Genomic DNA, 27,466 nt, shown 5'->3' with positions numbered 1-27,466 from the left:
CAGGTCTGACTCTTTGCAACCGCAAGGAATGAAGCACACCAGACCTCCCTGTCCCTCACCATCTCCCGAAGTTTACCCAAGTTCATGTTCATTGCATCAGTGATGCCATCCAGCCATCTCATCCTCTGATGCCCTCTTCTCTTTCTACTATCAATCTTTCCCAGCATCAGGGACTTTTCCAATGAGGCAGCCATTTGCACTAGTTAGTTCAGTCACGTCTGACTGTGACCCCATGGACTGCAGCATGCCAGGCCTCCCTGTCCATCACCAACTCCTGGAGTTTATTCAAACTCATGTCCATTGAGTCGGTGATGCCATCCAACCATCTCATCCTCTGTTGTCCCCTTCTCCTCCCACCTTCAACCTTTCCCAGCATCAGGGTCTTTTTCAATGAGTCGGTTCTTCGAATCAGGTGGCCAAAGTATTGGAGTTTCAGCTTCGACATCAGTCCTACGAATGAATATTCAGGGCTGATTTCCTTTAGGATGGACTGGGTAGATTTCCTTGCTGTCCAAGGGACTCTCAAGAGTCTGCTCCAACACCACAGTTCAAAAGCATCAATTCTTTAGTGCTCAGCTTTCTTTATAGTCCAACTCTCACATCCATACATGACTACTGGAAAAACCACACCTTTGACTATATGGACCTAGGTTGGCAAAGTAATGTCTTGCTTTTCAATATGCTGTTTAGGTTGGTCATAACTTTTCTTACAAAAAGCAAGCCTCTTTTAATTTCATGGCTGCAGGCACCATTTGCAGTGATTTTGGAGCCCAGAAAAATAAAGTCTGACACTGTTTCCACTGTTTCCCCATCTGTTTGCCATGAAGTGATGGGACAAGACGCTATGATCTTAGTTTTCTGAATCCTGAGCTTTAAGCCAACTTTTTCACTCTCCTCTTTCACTTTCATCAAAAAGTTCTTTAGTTCTTCTTCACTTTCTGCCATAAGGGTGGTGTCATCTGCATATCTGAGGTTAGTGATATTTCTCCTGGCAATCATGATTCCAGCTTGTGCTTTATCCAGCCCAGCATTTCTCAAGATGTACACTGCATATAAGTTAAATAAGCAGGGTGACAATATACAGCCTTGATATACTCCTTTCCCAATTTTGAAAGTCTGTATTACCATGTCCAGTTATTACTGTTGCTTCCTAACCTACATACAGATTTCTCAAGAGGCAGGTCAGGTGGTCTGGTATTTCCATCTCTTTAAGAATTTTCCACAATTTGTGGTGATCCACACAGTCAAAGGCTTTGGCATAGTCAATAAAGCAGAAGTCTTTCTGGAACTCTCTTGCTCTTTCGATGATACAACGGATGTTGGCAATTTGATCTCTATTTTCTCTGCCTTTTATAAATCCAGCTTGAACATCTGGAAGTTCACAGTTCACATACTGTTGAAGCCTGGCTTGGAGAATTTTGAGCATTACTTTGCTAGCATGTGAGATGAGTGCAATTGTGCAGTAGTTTGAGCACTCTTTGGCATTGCCTTTCTTTGAGATTGGAATGAAAACTGACCTTTTCCAGTCCTGTGGCCACTCCTGAGGTTTCCAAATTTGCTGGCATATTGAGTGCAGCACTTTCACAGCATCATCCTTCAGGATTTGAAATAGCTCAACTGGAATTCCATCACCTCCATTAGTTTTGTTCATAGTGATGCTACTGAAGGCCCACTTGACTTCCCATTCCAGGATGTCTGGCTCTAGGTGAGTCATCATACCATCATGATTATCTGGGTCATGAAGATCATTTTTGTTAGTTCTTCTGTGTATCTTCTGTGTATTCTTGCCACCTCTTCTGCTTCTGCTAGGTCCATACCATTTCTGTCCTTTATTGAGCCCATTTTTGCATGAAATGTTCCCAGTACCTCTAATTTTCTTGAAGAGATCTCTAGTCTTTCCCACTCTATTGTTTTCCTCTATTTTTCTTCTACCATAGTTTGGTCTCATGTCAAACCAGGAGGGAACATAGCCCTGCCTTTCAACAGAAAATTGGATTAAAGATTTACTGAGCATGGACCCACTCATCAGAATAAGACCCAGATTCCCCCTCAGTCAGTCTCTCCCATCAGAAAGCTTCCATAAGCCTCTTATCCTTCTCCATCAGAGAGCTGAAAACCACAATCACAGAGAACTAACCAATCTGATCACATGGACCACACCCTTGTCTAACTCAATGAAACTATGAGCCATGCCATGTAAGGCCACCCAAGACAGATGGGTCATGGTGGAGAGTTCTGACAGAATGTGGTCCACGGGAGAAGGGAATGGCAAACCACTTCAGCATTCTTGCCTTGAGAACCCATGAACAGTATGAAAAGGTAAAAAGATACAACACTGAAAGATGAACTCCCCAGGTCAGTAGGTGCCCAATATGTTACTGGAGATCAGTGGAGAAATAACTCCAGAAAGAATGAAAAGAAAGAGCCAAAGCAAAAACAACACCCAGCTGTGGAAGTGACTGGTGATGGAAGTAAAGTCTGATGCTGTAAAGAGCAATATTGCATAGGAACCTGGAATGTTAGGTCCAGGAATCAACGCAAATTGGAAATGGTCAAACAGATGGCAAGAGTGAACATTGACATTTTATGAATCAGCGAACTAAGATGGACTGGAACGGGTGAATTTAACTCAGATGACCATTATACCTACTACTGTGGGCAAGAATCCCTTAGAAGAACTGGAGTACCCCCTCATAGTCAACAAAAGAGCCCAAAATGCAGTACTTGGATGCAATCTCAAAAACAACAGAATGATCTCTGTTCATTTCCAAGGCAAACCATTCAATATCACAATAATCCAAGTCCATGCTCTGACCAGAGGCTGAAATTAAATGGTTCTTTGAAGACCTACAAGACCTTTCAGAACTAACATCCAAAAAAGATGTTCTTTTCATTATAGGGGATGGGAATGTAAAAGTAGGAAGTCAAGAAATGCCTGGAGTAACAGGCAAATTTGGCCTAGGAGTACAGAATGAAGCAGGACAAAGGCTAATAGAGTTTTGCCAAGAGAACACACTGGTCATAGAAAACATCCTCTTCCAACAACACAAGAGACAACTCTACACATGGACATCACCAGATGGTCAGTACTGAAATCAAACTGATTATATTCTTTGCAGCCAAAGATGGAGAAGCTCTATACAGGCAGGAAAAACAAGACCAGAAGCTAACTGGCTCAGATCATGAACTCCTTATTGCCAAATTCAGACTTAAATTGAGTAGGAAAAACCAGTAGACCATTCAGGTCTGACCTAAATAAAATCCCTTAGGATATAAAGTGGAAGTGACAAATAGATTCAAGGGATTAGATCTGATAGAGTGCCTGAAGAACTATGGGCAGAGGTTCGTGACATTGTACAAGAGGCAGTGATCAAGACCATCCCCAAGGGAAAGAAATGCAAAAAGGCAAAATGGTTGTCTGAGGAGACCTTACAAATAGCTATGAAAAGAAGAGAAGCTAAAGGCAAAGGAAAAAAGGAAAGATATACCCATCTGAATGCAGAGTTCCAACAAACAGCAAGGAGAGATAAGATAGTCTTCCTCAGTGATCAATGCAAAGAAATAGAGGAAAACAATAGATTGGGAAAGACTAGAGATCTCTTCAAGAAAATTAGAGGTACTGGGAACATTTCATGCAAAAATGGGCTCAATAAAGGACAGAAATGGTATGGACCTAGCAGAAGCAGAAGAGGTGGCAAGAATACACAGAACTAACAAAAATGATCTTCATGACCCAGATAATCATGATGGTATGATGACTCACCTAGAGCCAGACATCCTGGAATGGGAAGTCAAGTGGGCCTTCAGTAGCATCACTATGAACAAAACTAATGGAGGTGATGGAATTCCAGTTGAGCTATTTCAAATCCTGAAGGATGATGCTGTGAAAGTGCTGCACTCAATATGCCAGCAAATTTGGAAACCTCAGGAGTGGCCACAGGACTGGAAAAGGTCAGTTTTCATTCCAATCTCAAAGAAAGGCAATGCCAAAGAGTGCTCAAACTACTGCACAATTGCACTCATCTCACATGCTAGCAAAGTAATGCTCAAAATTCTCCAAGCCAGGCTTCAACAGTATGTGAACTGTGAACTTCCAGATGTTCAAGCTGGACTTATAAAAGACAGAAGAACTAGAGATCAAATTGCCAACATCCGTTGTATCAACGAAAAAGCAAGAGAGTTCCAGAAAAACTTTCTACTTCTGCTTTATTGACTATGCCAAAACCTTTTAACTGTGTGGATCACAAGAAATTGTTCACATTAGATGACCAAAATACTGGAGTTTCAACTTCAGCATCAGTCCTTCCAGTGAGTATCATAATCATATTTGATCACTGGGAAGACCATAGTCTTGACTACACAGAGTTTTGTTGACAGAGTAATGTCTCTACTTTTCAATACAGTGTCTAGGTTTATCAGTGAATGACAGATCTTGGTTTAAATGTCACCTCATTAGAAAGGGAGCAACCCAACCTACAGGACCCTGTCTCTCCCTACCATATCCCCCTATATTACTTTCAACCTAATAGTTATCACTAACTGCTATTTTTGTTCAGGCATTCATTCATTATCTGCTACCATGAATGCTCCATGAAAGCAGTAACTCTTCCATCCATCATTAAATTCCTGCCAAGATTGTCCCTAGAAAGGTGTGAGCTTAGGTGTCAGTTACTAGTACAGGGCTCAGCCAAGACAATCTTGCCTGAAAAGGAATCATACTGTCAGCATCTTTCATAGGTCCCCTGAGATATCATTCAAGACAGACATAGTAAAACTGAATCACAATGTCCAGAAATGAGTGGAAACTTAGATGAGTGGGATGGGGGGAAGGGAGGGAGGGAGGTTCAAGAGGGAGGGGATATATATATATACTCTTAGCTGATTCATGTTCTTGTACAGCAGAAAATAATACAATACTGTAAAGCAATTATCCTCCAATTAAATATAAAATTTATGAAAAGAAAGACAGGAATGGTAAAGTGTACCAACCCTGTCCCAAGCCTGTGAAATGTGCCTGAGCATAGTGAGTACTATTTTATAACTGCTTCTTGAATGAATGAACATAATGATTAATACATTAACCACTCAGTATGTACTAGTTACGCTCTGTAAGACTGAGTTTCCACAACTGTAAAAAAAAGGGGGGGGCACAGACTAAATGTTCTCTAAAATCATTCATTCATTTTTTAATAATTTCTTTTCATTCATACATTCAAGAAATATGCCTTGAGAACATACTATGTGCCAGGAGTTCTAGACACTGGATGGATAATACTGAACAAGATGGATACAAGACCTGTCCTCCTGACACTTAGTCTGTAATTATTAAACAATTATTCAAATAAGCATATAATTTAAAATGATGAGAAAGGGCAGTGCACTGTGGCAGTCCAGTGGTTAGGACTCAGGATTTCCACTCCAGCGGGGCACGGGTTCAATCCCTGGTCAGAGAACTAAAACCCCACATTCTATATGCCATGCAACTCGGTCAAAATAAGTAAAATAAAGTGATGATTCAGAGGAAGATAGGGAGAGAGGTGGCAAAGTGGGTGGAATTCTAAAATCTTCTACTTCATTAGTTTCATCCAGGCCTTGTTTTGTCAACGCTCCTTTTAAAACACTTTCTGTGATGGGTATGACCTCCTACCTTTGTTGGACATAAATAGACTTCCTCATATCAGGGCTCAAAAGTGTCACCTGAAAACGGGAAGTGAAATAACAATTTCTTCACCCATTATTAGCAACAAAACACAACTTTTTAATGAAGCCCAGACCACAGTGGTAAAAAACTATTTCTAGGTTCAGACAGAGCTGGTTCAAATTGTTGTTTCACCAGTTACCAGCTATGTGACTTTGAGTAAATCATGTGTATTTCTTAACTTTCTTTTCCTCTTCAGGGAAATGCAGAATTCATAATAGCACTTATCCCTTAGGTCTACTGTGAGGACAAATGACAAACATGTGAAGCAGAGCACAGTGACCGGCTTTACCTCCCATGATCACAAATGCTCTGTGACACCAGCCCAGCAGTGTTCCCAGCACTACTGGCCTCCATGAATATCATGTGTTTTCAGCCATATGTTCCTACTGAGAATATGTGGATGCATGGTATGATGCTCTAACACGGGCTTTTCCTTTTTTCTTTCGTATGTTTTTGGCTAGTTCTCATCACTGAAAAAAAAAAAGTGATAGCTACTGCTTATTATTCCTACATTTAGCAGGAATTAAGATAAAAATGGGAGGTCCAAGAATTGAAAGTGAGTTCTGCTATCTTTGGAATCACAGAAATAAAAAGAAACTGAAAAAAAAAGAAGTGAGACTGAAATAGGGTTAGAGAAACAGAAGGCGGTAAAGCTTTTCAATTCTGTCTCTCTGGTTTGCTCATCTTCTAAAGATCCAAACTGCCACCCAGTGTGAAAATGTCAGAACACCAAGGGGATGTTACAGCAAGAGCCAAGGTTATAAGTAATAAATAAACATATGTACAGGCTGAGCAAGTCTCATAGGCCAAGTGAAATGTCTGAAAGAGCTCAGGGTTCTTAGTAATCTAACGGCACAGATAGGGAGGTCATCAGTGCCATCAGTGAGAAAGATCTCCCCAGAAAATGAAACAAATGAGACTTTAAGAGAAATAATAACTTTAATAACAATACTGGTTCTAGAAATAGCTAATATTTGTAGAGCACATCAGAACTGACAGCTTGTTTCCTTCCCAGTATGGAGTCTCATTTGATTACCTCTTTACAGGTAACTGAGGCTCTGAGAGTTGAAGACACTTGTCCTAATGCCACATGGCAAAGTAAGAATTCAAAACTAGATCACTGGACTTCCCTGGTAGCACAGTGGATAAGAATCCACCTGCCAAAACAGGAGACACAGGTCCAATCCCTGGTCCAGGAAGATTCCACATGCCGTGGAGCAACTAAGCCTGTGTACCACAACTACTGAGCCTGCCTGTGTGCTGCAGCTACTGAAACCCACGTGCCTAGAGCTGAAGCTCTGCAGCAAGAGAAACCACTGCAATGAGAAGCCCGTGCAACACAACGAAGACCAAAAATATATATATATAAATAAATAAATGCTTAAAAAAAAACGAAAAACCAGATCATCTGAGGCAGGAGTTCTTTCCTAGCTGATGCCTAGTAAACATCACTACAAAGTATATAAAATCAAGCTCTGATTCAGGGAATGGGTGCCCATTAAAAGAGTATGTTAAAAGCTGGACTGAATATACATGACTTATCCCAAAGTCGAAGTTTTTATTTAAGAGGTCAATAAAAGAAAGCACCAAGCTCATTGTCAAACAGGATTATGCTGGCCCCCATGTCTATTTGTTTTTTCTCATCCTTGTAAACTGAAGACCCAGGAGTTTTTATTGCTTCTAATCCAAATTACTAGATTTCTTCATTCTTTAGCAGTACAGTCCTAAGCAAATCTGAGGTACTTATCTCACAAACCTAATGGTCAGAATATGTCTTAGTGCTATGAAAAAGTATCAGACACAGTAATACTGACAACAAAATTAAAAAGTAACAATTCAGCCAATAAAGAATTGATCCCTGAGAACCTAAATGTGGCCCATGTGACCCCACAGCACAGTCCACTTGAGACTTTAAGCAAATCATTTTTACTTAATTATCTAGTAACAAGAACCAGCAGATCTAGAGGGCTCACATCACCACTCTACGTCTGGTGCCCCCAGCATAATACCAAGAAGTGGCACAGGGTAGAGCATTTTCTGAGTATACCTCCAATAGACAGATGTTGCACAAATTAATGGATCAATCTATATATATTTGAAGCTGAACAAAATTAATTCTATTGAATGATTCAAGTTTAATCTGACTAAAATTACAATCTGAAATTGAAGGATAATAAAGAAAAAGAAGACAAGTGTAGTAAAGCCTTCACTTTGTATCTTTTATATCTGATTAATTTCTAAGTTATAACCTATAACCATGCATTCAGTTTTAACACTTTCCAGTCATTACAGTTTTGAACTATTCTTGCAACATTTTCACAGATGGATTTCTAGTCAAGTGAAAAACAAATGGCAGTCAAAAATATATCTGAAGTTTCAGGAAATACATATTCTACCTATATATATATATATAGTATATATATGTATATATATGCATAGATATGTGTTTATATATACATATACTAAATATTAGATATATTTCATATTTATGTGCTTATATGTGAGTATGTGTTTGTCTATATATCTATATATTTTAGGATTGGTTGAATATACTAAATACATTATATATGTTAAATATATTATAAAAGGCATAAAAAAGATAAACAACAAATTGTTAATAGCAATTATTTCAATGAATATTGTTGATAAAATGGCCTTTTACTATTTTATATAATTTAGTTAGTTAAAATTTTTACCATAAGAATATTTAGCTATTGGGTAACTTTTTTAACTCACAAAAAATTAAATAAGACCTGGTCCTGCTTCTATTTCATTAGCAAACTAAAATATAACTTGTCACTTATAATATATGTTTGAACATAAAACTGGGTCAAATTAAAAACTCAATGCCCTGATTTTAGCCTGTCACTTCTTCCCTCTGTTCTGCCTACTTAAGAAACCACAGACATATATAAGAGTGTCCATCCTCAGACCCACTGAGATCTTAGGGTTCGTGTCTGTTTTTAGGACCTGCCTTGGCCAATAAACCAAGAGGAAGAAGAAAGAACGACAGACTCTGGGTCCACTCCATTGGGGTCCTTGATCTGCTCCAAAACCACCACAGTGAGCAGGGCCACAGTCTTCAGAAAAGCCTCCACAGCCACCTCTGCTTTAGCTGAGGTATCTGCCAGGCTCACCTCCTTCTCCCATGCTTTCTTAAGAAAAAGAAAATTTCACACAATGAAATATTAAAATAATGCAAACATATGTATTAAGTATCTGCTGCTGCTGCTGCTGCTAAGTCACTTCAGTCATGTCCAACTCTGTGCAACCCCATAGACGGCAGCCCACCAGGCTCCCCCGTCCCTGGGATTCTCCAGGCAAGAACACTGGAGTGGGCTGCCATTTCCTTCTCCAGTGCATGAAAGTGAAAAGTGAAAGTGAAGTCGCTCTGTTGTGTCTGACTCTTAAGTATAACGGATTTAAACCTTTGGTGAAAATATCAGGAATGTACACCAAAATGCAATGCTAATATCCAGACATCGCTCCACAGGTAATCAAAGGACACTGACTATCATGTTATACAGAAGGAAACAAAACAAACTATAATATAGGAAAGTGGAAACTTTTAAGAAATAAATTTAAAATGTTAAGGTTGTCACAAATCATATCTAAAAAGAAGGGACCAAAGATATGGTTATTAAAATATATTTTAAAGAAATTATTACGTACTTTTTAAACACACAAAAAATCCAAATTATAGCATCCAGCATTAGCCAGGGTATGGGGAGCAAGCACACTATATAATGTTAAATGCAGTAAAAATAATGGAAACTTGCCGGGGATCAGTTTACTCCCAGGTTATAAGATATGGTTCAATCTAGCAATTCTATTCTTTACAAATATATCAAGAGAAAAAATAATTGTTATAAATATAAAGACAAACAAAGACAAAGAAATCCTAATGTTCAACAATATGAATTTAAGGTTCATAGTAACGCTATGGAAAATACATAGCTATTGAAAATGACAAATAAGTTACCTATACACAACAATTTAGAGTGAAAAAGTAAAACAAAAAATATTATTTACATACTTCTTATAGACCTATAAAAGCACAAATAAATTCATGAAATTATTTTATGATATAAAAAATAATGCTTTTTGGCCTGTTTTTAAAAATTACAATATAAGGACTTCCCTGGTGAGATTCAATGGTAAAGAATCTGCCTGCCAATGCAGGAGACACTGGTTTGATCCCTGATCTGGAAAGATTCCACATGCCATGGGAGCAACTAAGCCAATGCACCACAGCTATTGAGGCTGTGCTCTAGAGCCTGGGAGCTGCAACTACCAAGCCCATGTGCTGCAACTACTGAAGCCTGTGCACCCTAGATCTGTGCTCAGCAACAAGAGAAGTCAGCGCAATGAGAAGCCCACACACTGCAATGAAGAGTAGCCACCGCTCGCCACAATTAGAGAAAGGCCACACAGCTTCAAAGACCCAGCACAGCCAAAAACAAAATAAATACACAATTAAAAATTAGTTTTAAAAAATTACAATATAACAGTGACATATAATTGGGGAAGCTAGTAAAAGACAATATATGTGACCTTATTTACTTAAAAAATCCATATCCATATGTTTTTCTAACTGCAGAAAAGTATCAAGAAACATGACCACCAAGTATCACCAAAATATAAATAAAGGTTCCTTCATGATTTGGGAGTGCTTTGTACAAGTCAGAACTGTGAAGTTGGTAAAGGAAAAGGTAAAATGTATGGTAGCAAAGATCAGAAGAGTATGTGAAATGTTTCTGAGTTTTAGGTATCCTCTCTCTTTCTCTCTCTCTCTTTCTCTCTCTCTCACACACACACACACACACACACACTTTAAAGTCACCAGATAATCAGCCACATTGAGAAACTCTGAGAATTGGTGTCACCAGGTGGCAGTTACTACTTGCTCACTAGCTCAGGTCTCTTGCATAACACAAAACAAAGCCATTACAGAATGCTTTCCTCAAGTCCCATGATTCCTGCACAGAGGTCACAAACTTTTTCTGCAAAGGGCCAGAGAGTAAAGTATTTTAAGCTTTGAAAGCCATATAGTCACAACTAGTCAACTCTCATTGTAACTAACACAAAAGCAGCCATAAACACGTCTATGAATGAGTGTGGATAAAAACATCACAGATGATGAAATTCAAATTTCATATAATTTCCATTGATCAATAAATTTCTTTCTTTAAAAAATTTTTTTCAAACCATTTAAATATGTAAAAACCACAGACAGTTTGGCTGGCAGTTCCTTAAAAAGCTAAACATGGAATTACCATATGATCTATCAATTCCACTCCTAGGTATATAACCAAATATAAGAGAACTAAAAACACATACTTACACAACTTGTACAGGAATTTTCACAGAGGTGCTACTCATAATATCCAAACAGTGGAAGCAACTCTAATGTCCATCAGTTGATGAGTGGATAAACAAAATATGGCATATTCATATAAAAGATCATTAGTCATAAAAAGGAACGAAGTACTGATATATGCTACAACAAGGATGAACTTTGAAAACATTTTGCTAACTGAAAGAAGTCAGACATAAAGGGCACAAATTGCCTAATTCCATTTACATGAAAAGTCCAGTATGAGCAAATCAATTAGAGACAGAAATTAGATTAGTGGTGGCCAGGGGTTGGAAGGAAGAAAGAATGAAGAGTGAGTGCTGAGTACAGGGTTTCTTTGGAGGGAATAAAAATTCCAAAACTAGATAAGTGGTGATGGCTACACAATCTTGTGAACATACTAAAAATAACTGAATTGTATACTTGAAAATGGTGAATTTTATAGTATATGAGTAAATCTCAGTTCTTTAAAATGTGGAAGCCAATCTTAGCTCATGGGTCATACAAAAACAGACCACAGCTGGATTTGGCCTGGGGGCTGTACTTTGTCAACCCTGTTCTAGCATCAACAGAGAAGATGGCTTTGGGCTAAACTCAGACACACATACACACACACACTCACTCCACAAATTACAACACTATCAAAAGCAAATACTTGAAAGAAGCTGAGTCGGGACTAAAAAAATTATTTGATGATTATTACATAAAACTGTGAAAAAGTGGAAAGTCAAAGAACCAGTTCAAGTTATGCTTACTACTATATCAAAGCCATAAAGTTACTCTTCTGAAAGTGGGGAAAATTCAATAGACCAGGTGGGGAGAGGGAGCATGTGTTACAGAAAGTACAACTTTTAAATGCAAGTCACAATTGTGTCATGCCAAAATCCTTTTAAAATTGTTAGATAGCATCACTAATTCAGTGGGTATGAATCTGAGCAAACTTTGGGAGACAGTGGAGGAGAGAAGAGCCTGGTGTGCTATAATCCATAGTTGGACATGACTTAGCGACTCAATGGCAAAAACAACAACAAAACTAATTTAGAAATTCATTTATTGGCACATTACCTGGAGACACTAGCTGTATTAACTCAAATCTGGTTAGAAAGCCTAAAAAGAAAAAATTAGATTTTAATACTTCAGAATATTGTCAGAGTTTTTCATTAATGACAAGTGTAAAACTGCCATAACACCCTATTTACATTACTAAAATTAATAAGTGGCATACCACCAACGAATCAGGTATTTCTAGACCCAATATATTGGGACATGTGGTGAGAAAAACTTAGTTATAAAAATAGATTTTGTCCCCTGAAAAGTATTGACAAAACATGACATTTTCTCTCTCAAAAATGTATTCATAAATCACCAAAATAACAATATATTTTTAAATAAAAAAATTCAAAATACTGTTATCCATCAACCTATAAAACTTACCTTGCTTAAAAGAGTATGCTAAATGACTATATAAATTAGACATAAAACAACAATTTTTTATCTTTCCTGAGTTCAAAATATATTTAGAAAGAGTGTCTATACTCAATATGTTAGCAAATTTGGAAAACCCAGGAGTGGCCACAGGACTGGAAAAGGTCAACCTTCACCCCAGTTCCCAAGAAGGGCAGTACTAAAGAACATTCAAACTACTGGACAATTGTGCTCACTTCCCATGCTAGTAAGATTATACTATTTAATTTCTCAAAGTCACCATTTCTTTACATTTAGGAAAACGGAGATGAAAATAGAGTCTTGAAAGCATGAAATAAAATCAGGTGTTTGGAGTAGACATCTGTCTTACCAAAGACTTGAACACCCTGTCCAAATTTTAGTACTTTTTTATATTATATATCCTTATATTCCAAAGTTAAGTTTAAATAAAAGTAAGACTTTATTTCCCAGGGTATCTCACAGCTAGGATACAAGCATATGACTTAGTTTCTACCAATAAGGCACTCCCATCCCAGACTTTTATTCAGAGGTAAACTACAGAAGGAAACTGTAGCTCAGGTTAACATGAAAAGTATCAGAGGGAGAGAGTTTCTAAACTGACTTGAAGGTGACAGTAGCTTCTCCATCTTGAAATATGGTTCTTAAAAGATCAGACTTGAGCTTCTTACTCCAAATTTCCCAATAATTTTATGAAGTACAAATGCCCCTCAATAAATTTATTTCTCCCTAACACGGAAATATCAATAACCTCAGATACGCAGATGACACCACCCTTATGGCAGAAAGTGAAGAGTAACTGAAGAGCCTCTTGATGATAGTGAAAGTGGAGAGTGAAAAAGTTGGCTTAAAGCTCAACATTCAGAAAACGAAGATCACAGCATCTGATCCCATCGCTTCATGGGAAGTGGATGGGGAAACAGTGGAAACAGTGTCAGACTTTATTTTGGGGGCCTCTAAAATCACTGCAGATGGTGATTGCAGCCATGAAATTAAAAGACACTTACTCCTTGGAAGAAAAGTTATGACCAACCTAGATAGCATATTGAAAAGCAGAGACATTACTTTGCCAACAAAGGTCCGTCTAGTCAAGGCTATGGTTTTCCCAGTGGTCATGTATGGATGTGAGAGTTGGACTGTGAAGAAAGCTGAGCACTGAAGAATTGATGCTTTTGAACTGTGGTGTTGGAGAAGACTCTTGAGAGTCCCTTGGACTGCAAGGAGATCCAACCAGTCCCTTCTGAAGGAGATCAGCCCTGGGATTTCTTTGGAGGGAATGATGCTGAAGCTAAAACTCCAATATTTTGGACACCTCATGTGAAGAGTTGACTCATTGGAAAAGACCCTGATGCTGGGAGGGATTGGGAGCAGGAGGAGAAGGGGACGACAGAGGATGAGATGGCTGGATGGCATTACTGACTCGATGGACGTGAGTCTGAGTGAACTCCGGGAGATGGTGATGGACAAGGAGACGTGGCATGCTGCGATTCATGGAGTCGCAAAGAGTCGGACACGACTGAGCAACTGAACTGAACTGATTGTTATACTCAAAATCCATCAAGCTAGGTTCAGCAGTACTTGAAGTGAGAACTTCCAGATGTACAAGCTGGGTTTAGAAAAGGCAGAGGAACCAGAGATTAAATTGCCAACATTTGCTGGATCATAGAGAAAGCAAGGGAATTCCAGAAAAACAATTACTGCTGTTTCATTGACTACGCTAAAGCCTGTGACTGTGTGAACCATAACAAACTGTGGAAAACTCTTGAAGAGATGGGAATACCAGACCATCTTACTGTCTCCTCAGAATCCTGTATGCAGGTCAAGAAGCAACAGTTAGAACCTTATACGGAACAACTGATTGGTTCAAAATTGAGAAAGGAGTATGAAAAGGCTGTTTATTATTGTCACCCTGTTTATTTAACTTATATGCAGAGCACATCACACAAAATGCCAGGCTGGATGAGTTACAAGCTGGAATCAAGACTGCCGCCAAGAGAAATATCAACAACAAATGCAGATGATACCACTTCTAATGGCAGAAACTGAAGAGGAACTAAAGAGCCTCTTGATGAGGGTGAAAGAGGAGTGTGAAAAGGCTCCCTTAAAATTCAATATTAAAAAAACTAAGACCATGGCATCCAGTCCTATTGCTTCATGGCAAACAGAACGGGAAAAGGTAGAAGCAGTGAGAGATTTCCTCTTCTTGGGCCCAAAATCACTGCAGATGGTGACTATAGCCATGAAATTGGAAGACGCTTGGTTCTTGGAAGGAACATATGACAAACCTAGATAGTATATTAAAAAGCAAAGACATCATTTTTCCAACAAAGGTCCATACATTCAAAGTTATGGTCTTTCTAGTAGTCATGTACAGATGTGAGAGGCAGACCATAAAGAAGGCAGAGCGCCAAAGAATTGATGCTTTCAAATTGTGGTGCTAGAGAAGACTCTTGAGAGTCCCTTGGACTGCAAGGAGATCAAACAAGTCCATCCTAAAGGAAATCAACCCTAAATACTCATTGGAAGGACTGATGCTGAAGCTCCAATACTTTGGCCACCTGATGCCAACAACTGACTCACTGGAAAAGACACTGATGCTGGAAAGATTGAAGGCAGATGGAGAAGACAGCAACAGAGGATGAGATGGTTAGATGGCATCACCAATTCAATGAACATGAACTTGGACAAACTCCAGTGATGGACAGGGAGGCCTGGCTTGCTCTGGTCCATTGAGTTGCGAAGAGTCAGACATGACTTGGCAACTGAACAACAACAAGGATATATCTTATAAAGATAAGGTCTATAAGGATAAGAATGCTGCTACTGCTGTTACTGCTGCTGAGTCGCTTCAGTCGTGTCCGACCCTGTGCGACCTCATAGACGGCAGCCCATCAGGCTCCCCCGTCCCTGGGATTCTCCAGGTAAGAACACAGGAGTGGGTTGCCATTTCCTTCTCCAATGCATAAAAGTGAACAGTGAAGTCGCTCAGTCGTGTTCGACTCTTAGTGACCCCATTGACTGCAGCCTACCAGGTTCCTCTGTCCATGGGATTTTCCAGGCAAGAGTACTGGAATGGGGTGCCACTGCCTTCTCCCAAGGATAAGAATAAAATTAAAATATTAAAAGTAATTTAAAATACAAATGGTATAACAATAAAAATCAGTAAAAATAATTCCCACAAAATATTAGAAGTGAAAACATTTTAATATAGACAATAATGGTGATTATAGTTAATAATACTGTATTATATACCTGAAAGTTACTGAGAGTAGATCTTAAATGTTCTCACCACAAAAAAAAAAATGGTAATTATGTGATGTGATAGAGGTATAACCTAACACTACTGTAGTAATCATTTTGCAAAATACCTGAGTATCAAATCCACATTTTGTACACCTTAAACTTACACAATGTTGTATATCAGTTACATCTCAAAAAAGCTGAAATATACATACCATAAAAGTAAAATTCTTCCTTTGTAGACTTATGAAAAACATGAATATATAAGAACAAAATTTTAAATGCTAAGAAAATTAAAAGCCAAGACAGCCCATAATTTTTAGTTTTCCAAACAGGAGGGAAGATCATATTCTTTTCAACCATCACCTCGAAGGTAATGTGTTGCACTTCATCTATCTCAGTTTCTAAATTGCTTATATTCAATTAATTATCACCACAAGCCATGCCATGAATTGGAAGACTTAATATTGTTAAGATGCCAATATTCTCCAAGATGATCGACAGGTTCAATGCAGTCTATCAATGCCTATCAAATTCCTAGTTGGCTTCTTTGCAAACTGACAAGCTGATCCTAAAGTTCATATGGCAAACTAAGGGAACCCAAATAGGAAAAACAATCTTGAAAAAGAACTTCCTGGTTTTAAAACTAACCATAAAGCTATAATAAACAAAATAGTGTGGCACCAGCATAATGACAGACACATGAATCAATGAAATAGAATTGAGACCCTCCAAAAAAAACCCTCACACTTACAGTCAGTTGATTTTCAACAGGAGTGTCAAGACTATTCAATGGGGAAAAACTACTCTTAGTAATAATGGTGTGAAGACAACTGGATATCCAGATGGGAAAGACTGAAGTTGGACCCTTTAGTTCAGTTCAGTCGCTCAGTCGTGTCTGACTCTTTGCGACCCCATGAATTGCAGCACGCCAGGCCTCCCTGTCCATCACCAACTCCCAGAGTTCACCCAAACTCATGTCCATCGAGTCGGTGATGCCATCCAGCCATCTCATCCTCTGTCATCTCCTCCTCCTGCCCCCAATCCCTCCCAGCATCAGAGTCTTTTCCAGTGAGTCAACTCTTCGCATGAGGTGACCAAAGTACTGGAGTTTCAGCTTTAGCATCATTCCTTCCAAAGAACTTGCCACTTACAAAAATCAACTCAATATGTACTATAGACCTAAATGTAAGAGCTAAAATGATAAAACTCTTAGAAAAAAACAAAGATCTTTGAGTTAGTGCTTCCCTGGTGGCACAGTAGTAAAGAATCCACCTGCCAATGCAGGAGACACATGTTTGATCCCTGATCTATGAAGATATAAAAAGAAGTCAAATATTGACACATGTTGTAGCAGGAAGAATCTTAGAAACAGTATGCTAAGTTAAAGAAGCCAGTTACAAATGACCGCATATTATATGATTCCATTTATATGAAAAATATCCAGAATAAGCAAATCTATAGAGGCATATAGTTTAGTTAGTAGTTGTCTAGGGCCGGAAGGGATGAGGAAGAATGGGTATATGGCTTCTTTCTGTGGTGATGAAAATGTTATAAAATTGATTATGGTGATGGTTACATAACTCTGTTGATATAAAAATCATTTAATTGCAATAAAATAAAAAACAGAATCATACCATCTAGTAAATCCCATCTATATCTAGAAAATGGTTTGCAATTCAATTAATATGATTCAAATTTTACAGACTATCATGAACATAAATATGGGTTAAATATGGAAGTATCATCACTTAGAATATAGCAGAATTTTATATCTACGAATTACATATACACAATAGTCTCTTTCTTTAGGGGCGGGGGGTGCAGAGGGGAGTACCTACTTTCTAAAATGTCTGCTACAGCTCCAGGATCTATTGCATTTTCAAATACCTATAGGGGAAAAAATGGGGGAAATAAATCTTCCAAGTTTTATTAATATATACTTATATATAATTTAGATCATTTTCTTCCAAATTATTAACACACGTCAAATCCAGTCATATAACACTTTAGGATTTAAAAGGAGTGCCTTCAATAACTATGTGGTTAAAAGTTCAACAAGTGACTACAGAGGAAATGAGTAAGAATTAACACAATACAAAGAACAAGGAAAATTTGAGTTGGCTGAAACTACCACATGTTCAAAATGTCATCCACTTGACCTGGCCCCACAGTCTGTTCCTAAAAGCACATCTGATATCAACCTCGAACAGTCGTGTTTGAGTACCTAGAAAAACATCCTGAATACAACAGATATTCACTATATGTTAACTGAATGAATGACTTCTCTTCCCAAACAACTGGTTGTGCTAAAAAAGAACATACATAAAAATTCTATGTGTAACACAAAAGAAAAGCTAAATACTCATAGGTAGACTCCCACAGAATCCAAAAATAACAAAAGAGAGAGAGCCTCATGAGTTTTAGGTATATCAGGAACCACAAGAAAAACACTGTGATACCTGTTCTCAGTTCAGTTCAGTTCAGTCGCTCAGTCGTGTCAGACTCTTTGCGACCCCATGAATCGCAGCACGCCAGGCCTCCCTATCCATCACCAACTCCCGGAGTTCACTCAGACTCATATCCATCGAGTCAGTGATGCCATCCAGCCATTTCATCCTCTGTCGTCTCCTTCTCCTCCTGCCCCCAATCCCTCCCAGCATCAGAGTCTTTTCCAATGAGTCAACTCTTCACATGAGGTGGCCAAAGTACTGCAGCTTCAGCTTTAGCATCGTTCCTTCCAAAGAACACCCAGGACTGATCTCCTTTAGAATGGACTGGTTGGATCTCCTTGCAGTCCAAGGGACTCTCAAGAGTCTTCTCCAACACCACAGTTCAAAAGCATCAATTCTTCGGCGCTCAGCTTTCTTCACAGTCCAACTCTCGCATCCATGCATGACTACTGGAAAAACCATAGCCTTGACTAGATGGACCTTTATTGGCAAAGTAATGTCTCTGCTTTTCAATATGCTATCTAGGTTGGTCATAACTTTTCTTCCAAGGAGTAAGCATCTTTTAATTTCATGACTGTAATCACCATCTGCAGTGATTTTGGAGCCCCCCAAAATAAAGTCTGACACTGTTTCCACTGTTTCCACATCTATTTCCCAGGAAGTGAAGGGGACCAGATACCTGTCCAGACATAGCCAAATATGTTCATTCTGTCCTTCATATAAAAGGGCCTAGGACTGAAATAAAAGCATACCATGCCCCTCTTTCTGAACTTTAGAACCTTGTTTTAAAAAAAAAAGTTTTCAGTAGACTTTGATTTCAGGTATCAAATTTCTGATTTAAATGGTGCTTAACTTTAAGCATGATTTAAATCTGCTCTTGATCCAAAACCAGGTCTGCTTTAATGACAAAAGTAGAAGCTGTCCCCTGTAATCCATTTTTGTCTCACTGACTTGGATATAACAAGTAAATGTGGGTGAGCTGTGATTTTTTCCAAAATTGTTTCAGAAATATTTCATCCCTTCTCTTCATTGATGTCTAAGAATTATTCAAGGATGACTATGGGAAATAAATGATCAACATGAGCTGCTTAAACACAATGGCTCTTACATTCTTTATGAATAATTTCTTATTTACCTGGCTGCTTTAGAACACTGAATTCTGAATTACTCAGAAGGTCCAATGTTTTCATTACTCGCTGCCAAGTATTTGCAGCTAAAGAACAGAACAGATACAAGAAAGCTGGAGTCAACTAGTAGAAAGTCTGAATATGAACCCAAAGAGCTCACATAAGAGGGTAATTTTTCAAATTTTAAAATAAAGCATTTATGGATAACCAACAAGGATAACCTAGCACATGGAACTCTTCTCAATGTTGAAGCAGCCTGGATGGGAGGACAGTTTGGGGGAATATGGATACATGTACATGGGCTGAGTTCCTTCACTGTTCACCTAAAACTATCACAATATTGTTAATTGGCTATACCCCAATAAAAAATAAAAAGTTTTTAAAAAAATTAAGCATCTTATGTAATTGCACCTTATAAAATGAAAAATGGGCCATAATATTTTTTACTAGTAATCTCAAATACACAGTTTTGTGACATCAGTAATGGCACCTACAGTGACTCTGAGACTCACTCTCCTCTTTTGCAAGTCAGGGAGGTGGGACTGGATGACCTCCAAGATCATTTACAGATTGATTTACAGCTTTTACAATTTTACATTCCCGAGTTTCTTATAAAAATATTTTTAAAGTCTTCTAAATAAGCACATTTAAAGTTGATAAAACTAATAAGGAAATTCTTGGAGGAAAAAATACACTGAATTTTCTCCACCCACTTTTTACCATGACGAATATCAAAACAGCAGTAGATTCCTTTGTGTACTGATGGTATATTCTAAGATAATATCCATTTATTCCTTTCTTATCCAGCCAGTTAGGAAGACTCTATTTAAATTAACAGACTGTGATTTATAAAAATATTACATACAGCCCTAAACCTTTCAAAAACATCAATAGTCATCTTCTCTGTTGTTGTTGTTTTTCTGGCTGTGCCACACAACTTGGGGGATCTTAGTTCCCTGACTAGGGATTGAACTTGGGCCTCCTGCAGTAGAAACCTAACCACTGGACTGTCAAGGAACTCCCTCCTTTCCTACTCTCAGTTTGAAACATAGATATCATTTTCTGGGCACCACCAACCAGACCTTTTAAAGTGATAGGCCCTATCCTGGAGCCTTCCCACATTCACACTCTTCCCCAAAGAAGCACCTCAGTGATACCGTTTGGGACAAAATCATAGACTTATCAAGGTTAAAACTGATTCAATCTCTAAATTCCAAAGAAAAACCTTAAGAGATTGTCAGTGATTGGATGGTAACAAAATTAATATTTCATGAAAGTGGGAAGCGGGTTAGTAACATTTGGCTATTTATATATTTGACATTCACTGGAATGGAATCTAGTCTTTATCACTGTAGCTAAATAAACCAGATATGACCCAAGGAAACTCAGAAAATGTAAAGAGCCTTCTTGTTTTGTTACAGGATTTCAGATACAGGGTTTAACTAATTTGGTTAGTTTGGGGTATTTTCTGGGCCTAAAAAGTTTGTTTTTGAGGCCTGCTAGTTTACTGATAATCTCTGTAAGAAATGTATCTCAGTTGCCTCTAACATCTCCAAAAACATTCAGAAAATGCTCTCTGCTCCAGTTAGAAAATGCCATGGGAGTTCCAAGAATAGAAAACAACCACCAGGGTACTTAGCACTAGTTTGACAGAACTTGGCTCAGATCTGGGATTCAAAACAAGTCCTCCAACTATGGTTCTGCACTGTGCTGAGATGCCTTCATGTAATTTTTTAAAACAAAATTTACAAAATAACTTTATAAAAGCTGTGTTCTTTATAAAAACCAGTAAATGATCTTCAAACAACAGAATTTGAATTTCTCTATTTAGCAATGAGAACGTCAAGATCACCTTTTCAAACCTCATGCTTCGCTGAATCATAATAGGGAACATAGAGGGAAAGCAGTCTGTCTCCAGGTACTGATTCAGGAGGTAAACTCCAAGGAACACATCATGCTTGTCAGGAAGGAACACCCCTGGGCAAGAAATCTTTAAAAAAAAAACAACAAAAAAACAGAAAAGGGATTTGTTTTGTTTTGTAAAGGCTCTATTTTCCCTAACCTCCCACAATATCAAATCCCCCCCCCACACCTCCCCCCCACCGCCAACTCTCACCTTCTCTCATAGCACCACCCTCCCCTCTCCTCCCCTTGCGCAAACTGGAAATTCCGCTTTCCTCCCACGTCCCCGCCAGGTGTCACAATCGTTCTCTCCCTGGTCCTCTCCCCGCCCCTCCAGGATGGCAGTGCGGAAGCGGAAGAGGCTGCAAGGCTGGGAAGCTTCTTCTTAGGCCGGCCAGGTGCTGTGGTGCGGGCCTCTCGCCGCGATGCAGAGCCCACGAAGGAACGCCGAGGGACGCCCGCTGGGCACCTGCGACCCCAGCAGCAGCGGCAGTCCGGCCCATGGCGGCGGCAGCAGGTTCGAGTTCCAGTCCCTGCTCAGCAGCCGCGTGCCGGGCGCCGACCCCATCAGCGCCCGTCTCCGCGCGTCTGAGAGCCCAGTGCACCGCCGCGGTTCGTTCCCCTTGGCTGGGGCGGGCTCCTCTCAGACGCTCCCGCCCCAGCTGCCCGAGGAGGACCGCATAGATCTGAACCCGTCCTTCCTGGGCATCGCCCTGCGCTCCCTACTGGCCATCGACCTGTGGCTGTCCAAGAAGCTGGGGGTGTGCGCAGGGGAGAGCTCGTCCTGGGGCAGCATGAGGCCCCTTATGAAATTGCTGGAGATCTCGGGACACGGCATCCCCTGGCTGCTTGGCACCCTCTACTGCCTGTCCAGGAGCGACAGTTGGGCCGGGCGCGAGGTGCTGATGAACCTGCTCTTCGCCCTGCTGTTGGACCTGCTACTGGTGTCCCTGATCAAGGGGCTGGTCCGCAGGCGCCGCCCGGCCCACAACCAGATGGACATGTTTTTCACTGTTTCGGTGGACAAGTACTCCTTCCCTTCAGGCCATACCACCAGGGCCGCCCTTGTGTCGCGCTTCATCCTGAACCACCTGGTGCTGGCCATTCCACTGAGGGTGCTGGTGGTGCTCTGGGCCTTCATCTTGGGTCTCTCCAGGGTCATGCTGGGGCGGCACAATGTCACCGACGTGGCTTTTGGCTTTTTTCTGGGCTACATGCAGTACAGCATCGTGGACTATTGCTGGCTTTCACCGCACACTGCTCCAGTCCTCTTTGTACTGTGGAACCAACCGTGACACCATCTCTTTCTCTGTGGCACCAGGACATCTGAAGGTTTCCACCCGTGATGATACTGACATAAACCAGCAGCCATCATGCCTGCCCCTCTAAGGACATTTCAGGTTTCCTTTTGGGATTTCAAGTGTCCTATCATCTTAATGGGAGAAGGCAATGGCAATGGGTTGCTAGGCTACAGCACAGTGCTGACCATTACTGATCACAGCCATATTACAGAAAGCAAAAAAAAAAAAAAAAAATCCCTCTATTATATACTTATTAAATAACTCTTTATCGCTCCAGGAAAACTTTAAAGAAACCAAGTTGGAGTGATTATAATGTTGCTGCTTCTTAAAAGTTGACATCAGAAAATTTTGTAATACTGTAAGTCAAGATATCACCTGTAAATTGAACTTTGAAAAAAGGAAAGAAACTTCATTCTGTAAATATATACATGGAAATGAGCCACATCCTTATCCTTTTCCTGAGGTAGATTTTAAACAGTATTTTAAGAGTCTATGACATAGCATTAATCACTCAGCTGAGTCTGACTCTTTGTGATCCCATGGGCTGTAGCTCACCAGGCTCCGCGGTCCATGAGATTCTCCAGGCAAGAATACTGGAGTGGGTTGCCTTTTCCTACTCCAGGGGATCTTCCTGACCCAGGGGTCGAACCTGAGTCTCCTGCGTCTGCTGCATGGATAGGCGGATTCTTTACCACTGCGCCACATGGGAAGCAGAGGTAGATTTTAAGAGCCTGTGACATAGGTTTTTCTAATGTATTCTCTGACAATATGTTACTATAGGTGGGGAGAGTTCTTCTTAATCCTGATTGTCTTAGCACGCTTTTTTAGTTTTGTCTCTTCCATCTTCACAGATTGAGTAGTGGAAAAGAGAGATTACAGTACATATATTTCTCTCCTTTTCCTGTACCTCCTCAAAGATCTTTAAATAGGTATTTCCCACTACCCTAATATTATCCTTCTGCATTCAGAGAACGAGCCAAGAACTTACCTGCAGAAACACTTAAAAGTGGGCATATCAACAGTGCTTATAGAAAGTAAAGATGGGCTTACTGCCTCAGGCTTAATTCTGTTGACAGCAAATAGCATGACATGACAGGACAGAAAAGCGAAGTCACTGAGGAGGTCCGAGGAACTGAGTCTTGGAGGCAGGATCACCACATACTTTATCAGTGGACCAACATGGAAGGAGATGGGCCCTGCTGCCTACCATCTCTACTGAATAAAGAATAATGCTTCTTATTGAGGTAATAAAGTGGAGAAATAACTTATTTGCAATGTAAGAGCATAACCTTTCAAATATATACCACAAGGATGACCCTGTATATTAAAGCTTTTCATGTGGAATTCCATTTCTCTATATAAGCACACTTTAGGTAACAGTATTTAACTTGAAATTCATCAAGCGGAGCATACTGCTATACCAGGCATAAAGTATAACTCCAAGATTTTCTGTTTATATTGACTCTCACAATTAAAGTAGTTATCCATGGTGCCTCCCTAATTCACAAGACCAAAGACCACCAAACACAGGGTGGACTCTACTTATTACTCCTTGACTGGGAAAGACTGACAAGGGTGTGTGCTTTAAATGCTGCTATGCCTGAAAATATGAACCTTTAAATTACCTATGGAATTGATGTCTTTAAAAATAGGATGATGGCATTTGATCTATCATATACATATAGGAATCTGGAGAATGGCTGTGACAAGTAGGTTCTGACTGGGTGGAAGTGTGAATTTTCCAGTGTTTGAAGAACACTGAAAAAGGAATAGCTACTCTTCAATATAGAAATTATTTGTATTCTCACAACATCCTGAACACAGACTACCTCTTCACTTCTTGAATCAGCCAAACTGTGACACTCTAGGTGGTTTCCTTTATTTTTAGCCTTAACAGAGATACTTTAACTGCAGCAATCTTCAGCCCAGATATTTGGGAAATATTTGCAGGATCCACAGGTCTGAATAATGGGAGGTCAAAGTTAGGCTCACCTTATTCCTGATTATTTTTTTGTAATTCCCTATCTTGATTGCCAGGGCCCGAGTTTGCTGGTTTTTAAAGCACAGATCAATTCATCTGATTTTTTTTTTTTGGGGGGGGGTAGTATACTAAGTACTGTAGAGTAAAAAAAACACAAACTGATTCTACTGTTAATTAATTGTACACTGATGAATTCCTTTTAAAAGTCAAAATAAAATTAACCAGTAATGTTGAATGATGTGAGATGAAAACTTAGTTTTTTTGCCTTGATGAGGAGCAAGACTGATTTACCACTTAGCTTCTCATGAATTCCTTCATCTTACTGAACAATTGTGAGAGTTCACAACTGATACAGCACACTTGATATAGTCAGTCCTATTTGCTGTCAGCAAAGTGGGTCAAATCCAGGAAATTTCCATCTTTGTTTCAGAGCGGCACATAAGAGGAAATCACAGCACTTGTCACTTATATGGAGATCAGTCCTGGGTGTTCATTGGTAGGACTGATTTTGAAGCTGAAACTCCAATACTTTGGCCACATGATGCGAAGAGCTGACTCACTGGAAAAAGACTCTGATGCTGGGAAAGATTGAGGGCAGGAGGAGAAGGGGATGACAGAGGATGAGATGGTTGGATGGCATCACCAACTCAATGGACATGGGTTTGGGTGGACTCCAGGAGTTGGTGATGGACAGGGAGGCCCGGCATGCTGTGGTTCAGGGGGTTGCAAAGAGTCGGACACAAATGAGCAACTGAACTGAACTGAACCAGATTTTCCATGGTTGTAAACTGTTGATCTTGGGCTTATAATCATATCTAGTAGAATAGTCCCTTATAGCTTTCAGGGAAAGCCACATGACAGTCTGTCACCAACTACAGGATTAGAAAATGGAAGCTGAAATAAGGAATCAGTTCAGAAGCTCAGTCGTATCTGACTCTTTTCAACCCAGCATGCCAGGCTTCCCTGTCCATCACCAACTCCCGGAGCCTGCTCAGACTCATGTCCATCGAGTTGGTAATGCCATCTAACCATCTCATCCTCTGTCATACCCTTCTCCTGCTTTCAATCTTTCCCAGCATCAAGGTCTTTTCTGATGAGTCAGTTCTTCGCATCAGGTGGCCAAAGTTTTGGAGTTTCAGCTTCAGCATCAGTCCTTCTAATGAATATTCAGAACTGATCTCCTTTAGGATGGACTGGTGGGATCTCCTTGTAGTCCAAGGGACTCTGAAGAGTCTTCTCCAACACCACAGTTCAAAAGCATCAATTCTTTGGTGCTCAGCTTTCTTTATAGTCCAACTCTCACATCCACACATGACTACTAGAAAAACCATAGCTTTGACTATATGGACCTTAATCAGCAAAGTAATGTCTCTGCTTTTTAATATGCTGTCTAGGTTGCCCATAGCTTTTCTTCCAAGGAGCAAGCATCTTTTAATTTCATAGCTGCAGTCACCATCTGCAGTGATTTTGAAGCCCAAGAAAAGAAAGTCTGACACTGTTTCCATTGTTTCTCCATCTATTTGCCATGGAATGATGGGATGGATGCCATGATCATAGTTTTTTGAATGTTGAGTTTTAAGCCAAGTTTTTCACTCTCCTCTGTCACTTTCATCAAGAGGCTCTTTAGTTCCTCTTAACTTTCTGCCATAATGATGGTGTCATCTGCATATCTGAGGTTATTGATATTTCTCCCAGCAATCTTGATTCCAGCTTGTGTTTCATCTAGCCCGGCATTTCGCATGATGGACTCTGCATATAAGTTAAATAAGCAGGGTGACAATATACAGTCTTGACGTACTCCTTTCCCAATTTGGAACCAATCTGTTGTTCCATGTCTGGTTCTAACTGTTGCTTCTTGACCTGTATACAAATTTCTCAGGAGGCAGGTCAGGTGGTCTGGTATTTCCACCTCTTGAAGAATTTTCCACTGTTTGTTGTGATCTACATAAAGGCTTTGGTGTAATCAATAAAGCAGTAGATGCTTTTCTGGAACTCGCTTGCTTTTTCTATGACCCAATGGATGTTGGCAATTTGATAATAAGGAATGACTTATTTGATAGTAAGGAATGATAATAAGGAGATAAGGAATGACTGGCCCCAAAGACGAAAAATGAAGTCACTCTGCCAGAGTACCTCACTTAAGCAGGATTCAGTGGATAATTATTTTTTTTTCCAGTGAATAATTATTAAACAGTTATTGGTTGATTTCCTTTTTGGAATTAGCAGGCCAGAACCATCTGTAGGGGAAGTAGCTTAGAAAATTTTTGATTGGTTTATAGAGGTGGCAAATTATCAGGACATGATGGGGCTTTTTGAAGGTAAAATCTTCCCTGGTTATTTAAAGGAGGGACTTTTTAATCTTCTCAGAAATCTGTATCCCAGAAAATAAAACCGTTCTTGGGACTTAATGCAAGGTTGTTTTAAATGAATAGAAAAATTTCACATAAAGCTAAGACAGAAATTAGCTCGGAGTGGGGAAGGGAGGGCAGTGGAAAGAGGCTGATCCGAACTAAAGGTTAGAAAGCCAGAAAGACCAATGTAAAAAGTCTTAGGGACAGAGATTCAATTAATGATGTGTGTGGGGCGAGGAGTGGTGAAAAAGACCGGGAAAAAGAACCCCGAGGAAAGAGTGTGATTTGGGGCAAAGAGGGGACGTTCGTCGATCTCTCTTACCGCCCGGATCTGAAGTTCCACCACCACCTCCAAAGGCATAGCTCCCTACGTGGGTGAAAGGGCAGGAATGAAAAGATCCTTTCGTGCTAAGCCTTGGAGCGATTTTCTCAGTTTAACTCAATCCCTGGAGCAAATGTTCCCAGCGGTTTCCACAGACCCCCACCCCCTTGTAACCCCATCAGTCCCCCGCCCCCCCGCCCAGGTCCCTCCCACCAGGACGGGTCTCACACGGCAGGAGCTGGAGCCAAGGCTTCCAGAAGGCAGAAGCGTCGCGTTGCCATGAACACTC

The 27,466-nt window shown here is 39.9% G+C and overlaps 2 protein-coding genes across 4 annotated transcripts in view; one reads left to right on the top strand and one right to left on the bottom strand.

Annotated features, from left to right (window-relative positions):
- SPATA6L (spermatogenesis associated 6 like) overlaps positions 1-27,216 on the bottom strand; it is a 54,676-nt gene extending 27,460 nt beyond the window's left edge. Inside the window, exons 1-4 of one of the 3 annotated variants that reach the window (XM_068974474.1) lie at positions 27,178-27,216; positions 21,173-21,310; positions 17,582-17,630; positions 12,123-12,164 (exon numbers count right to left, since the gene is read on the bottom strand). In XM_068974474.1, coding sequence (XP_068830575.1) covers positions 12,123-12,164; positions 17,582-17,630; positions 21,173-21,310; positions 27,178-27,216 — 268 coding nt within the window. The remainder of the gene's footprint in view (positions 1-12,122; positions 12,165-17,581; positions 17,631-21,172; positions 21,311-27,177) is intronic. The other 2 variants (XM_068974475.1, XM_068974476.1) reach the window with 2 other exon arrangements.
- Positions 21,615-22,870, top strand: PLPP6 (phospholipid phosphatase 6). Its single transcript, XM_068974684.1, has one exon. It carries the CDS (start codon positions 21,648-21,650, stop codon positions 22,515-22,517), a length of 870 nt encoding a protein of 289 aa, XP_068830785.1. The 5' UTR covers positions 21,615-21,647; the 3' UTR covers positions 22,518-22,870.
- Positions 27,217-27,466: the final 250 nt, after the last annotated feature.

The sequence above is a fragment of the Capricornis sumatraensis genome, chromosome 6 (assembly GCF_032405125.1).
Source record: "Capricornis sumatraensis isolate serow.1 chromosome 6, serow.2, whole genome shotgun sequence".
NCBI classification, from domain to species: domain Eukaryota; kingdom Metazoa; phylum Chordata; class Mammalia; order Artiodactyla; family Bovidae; genus Capricornis; species Capricornis sumatraensis.
This window is presented reverse-complemented; position numbering and strand designations above follow the sequence as displayed.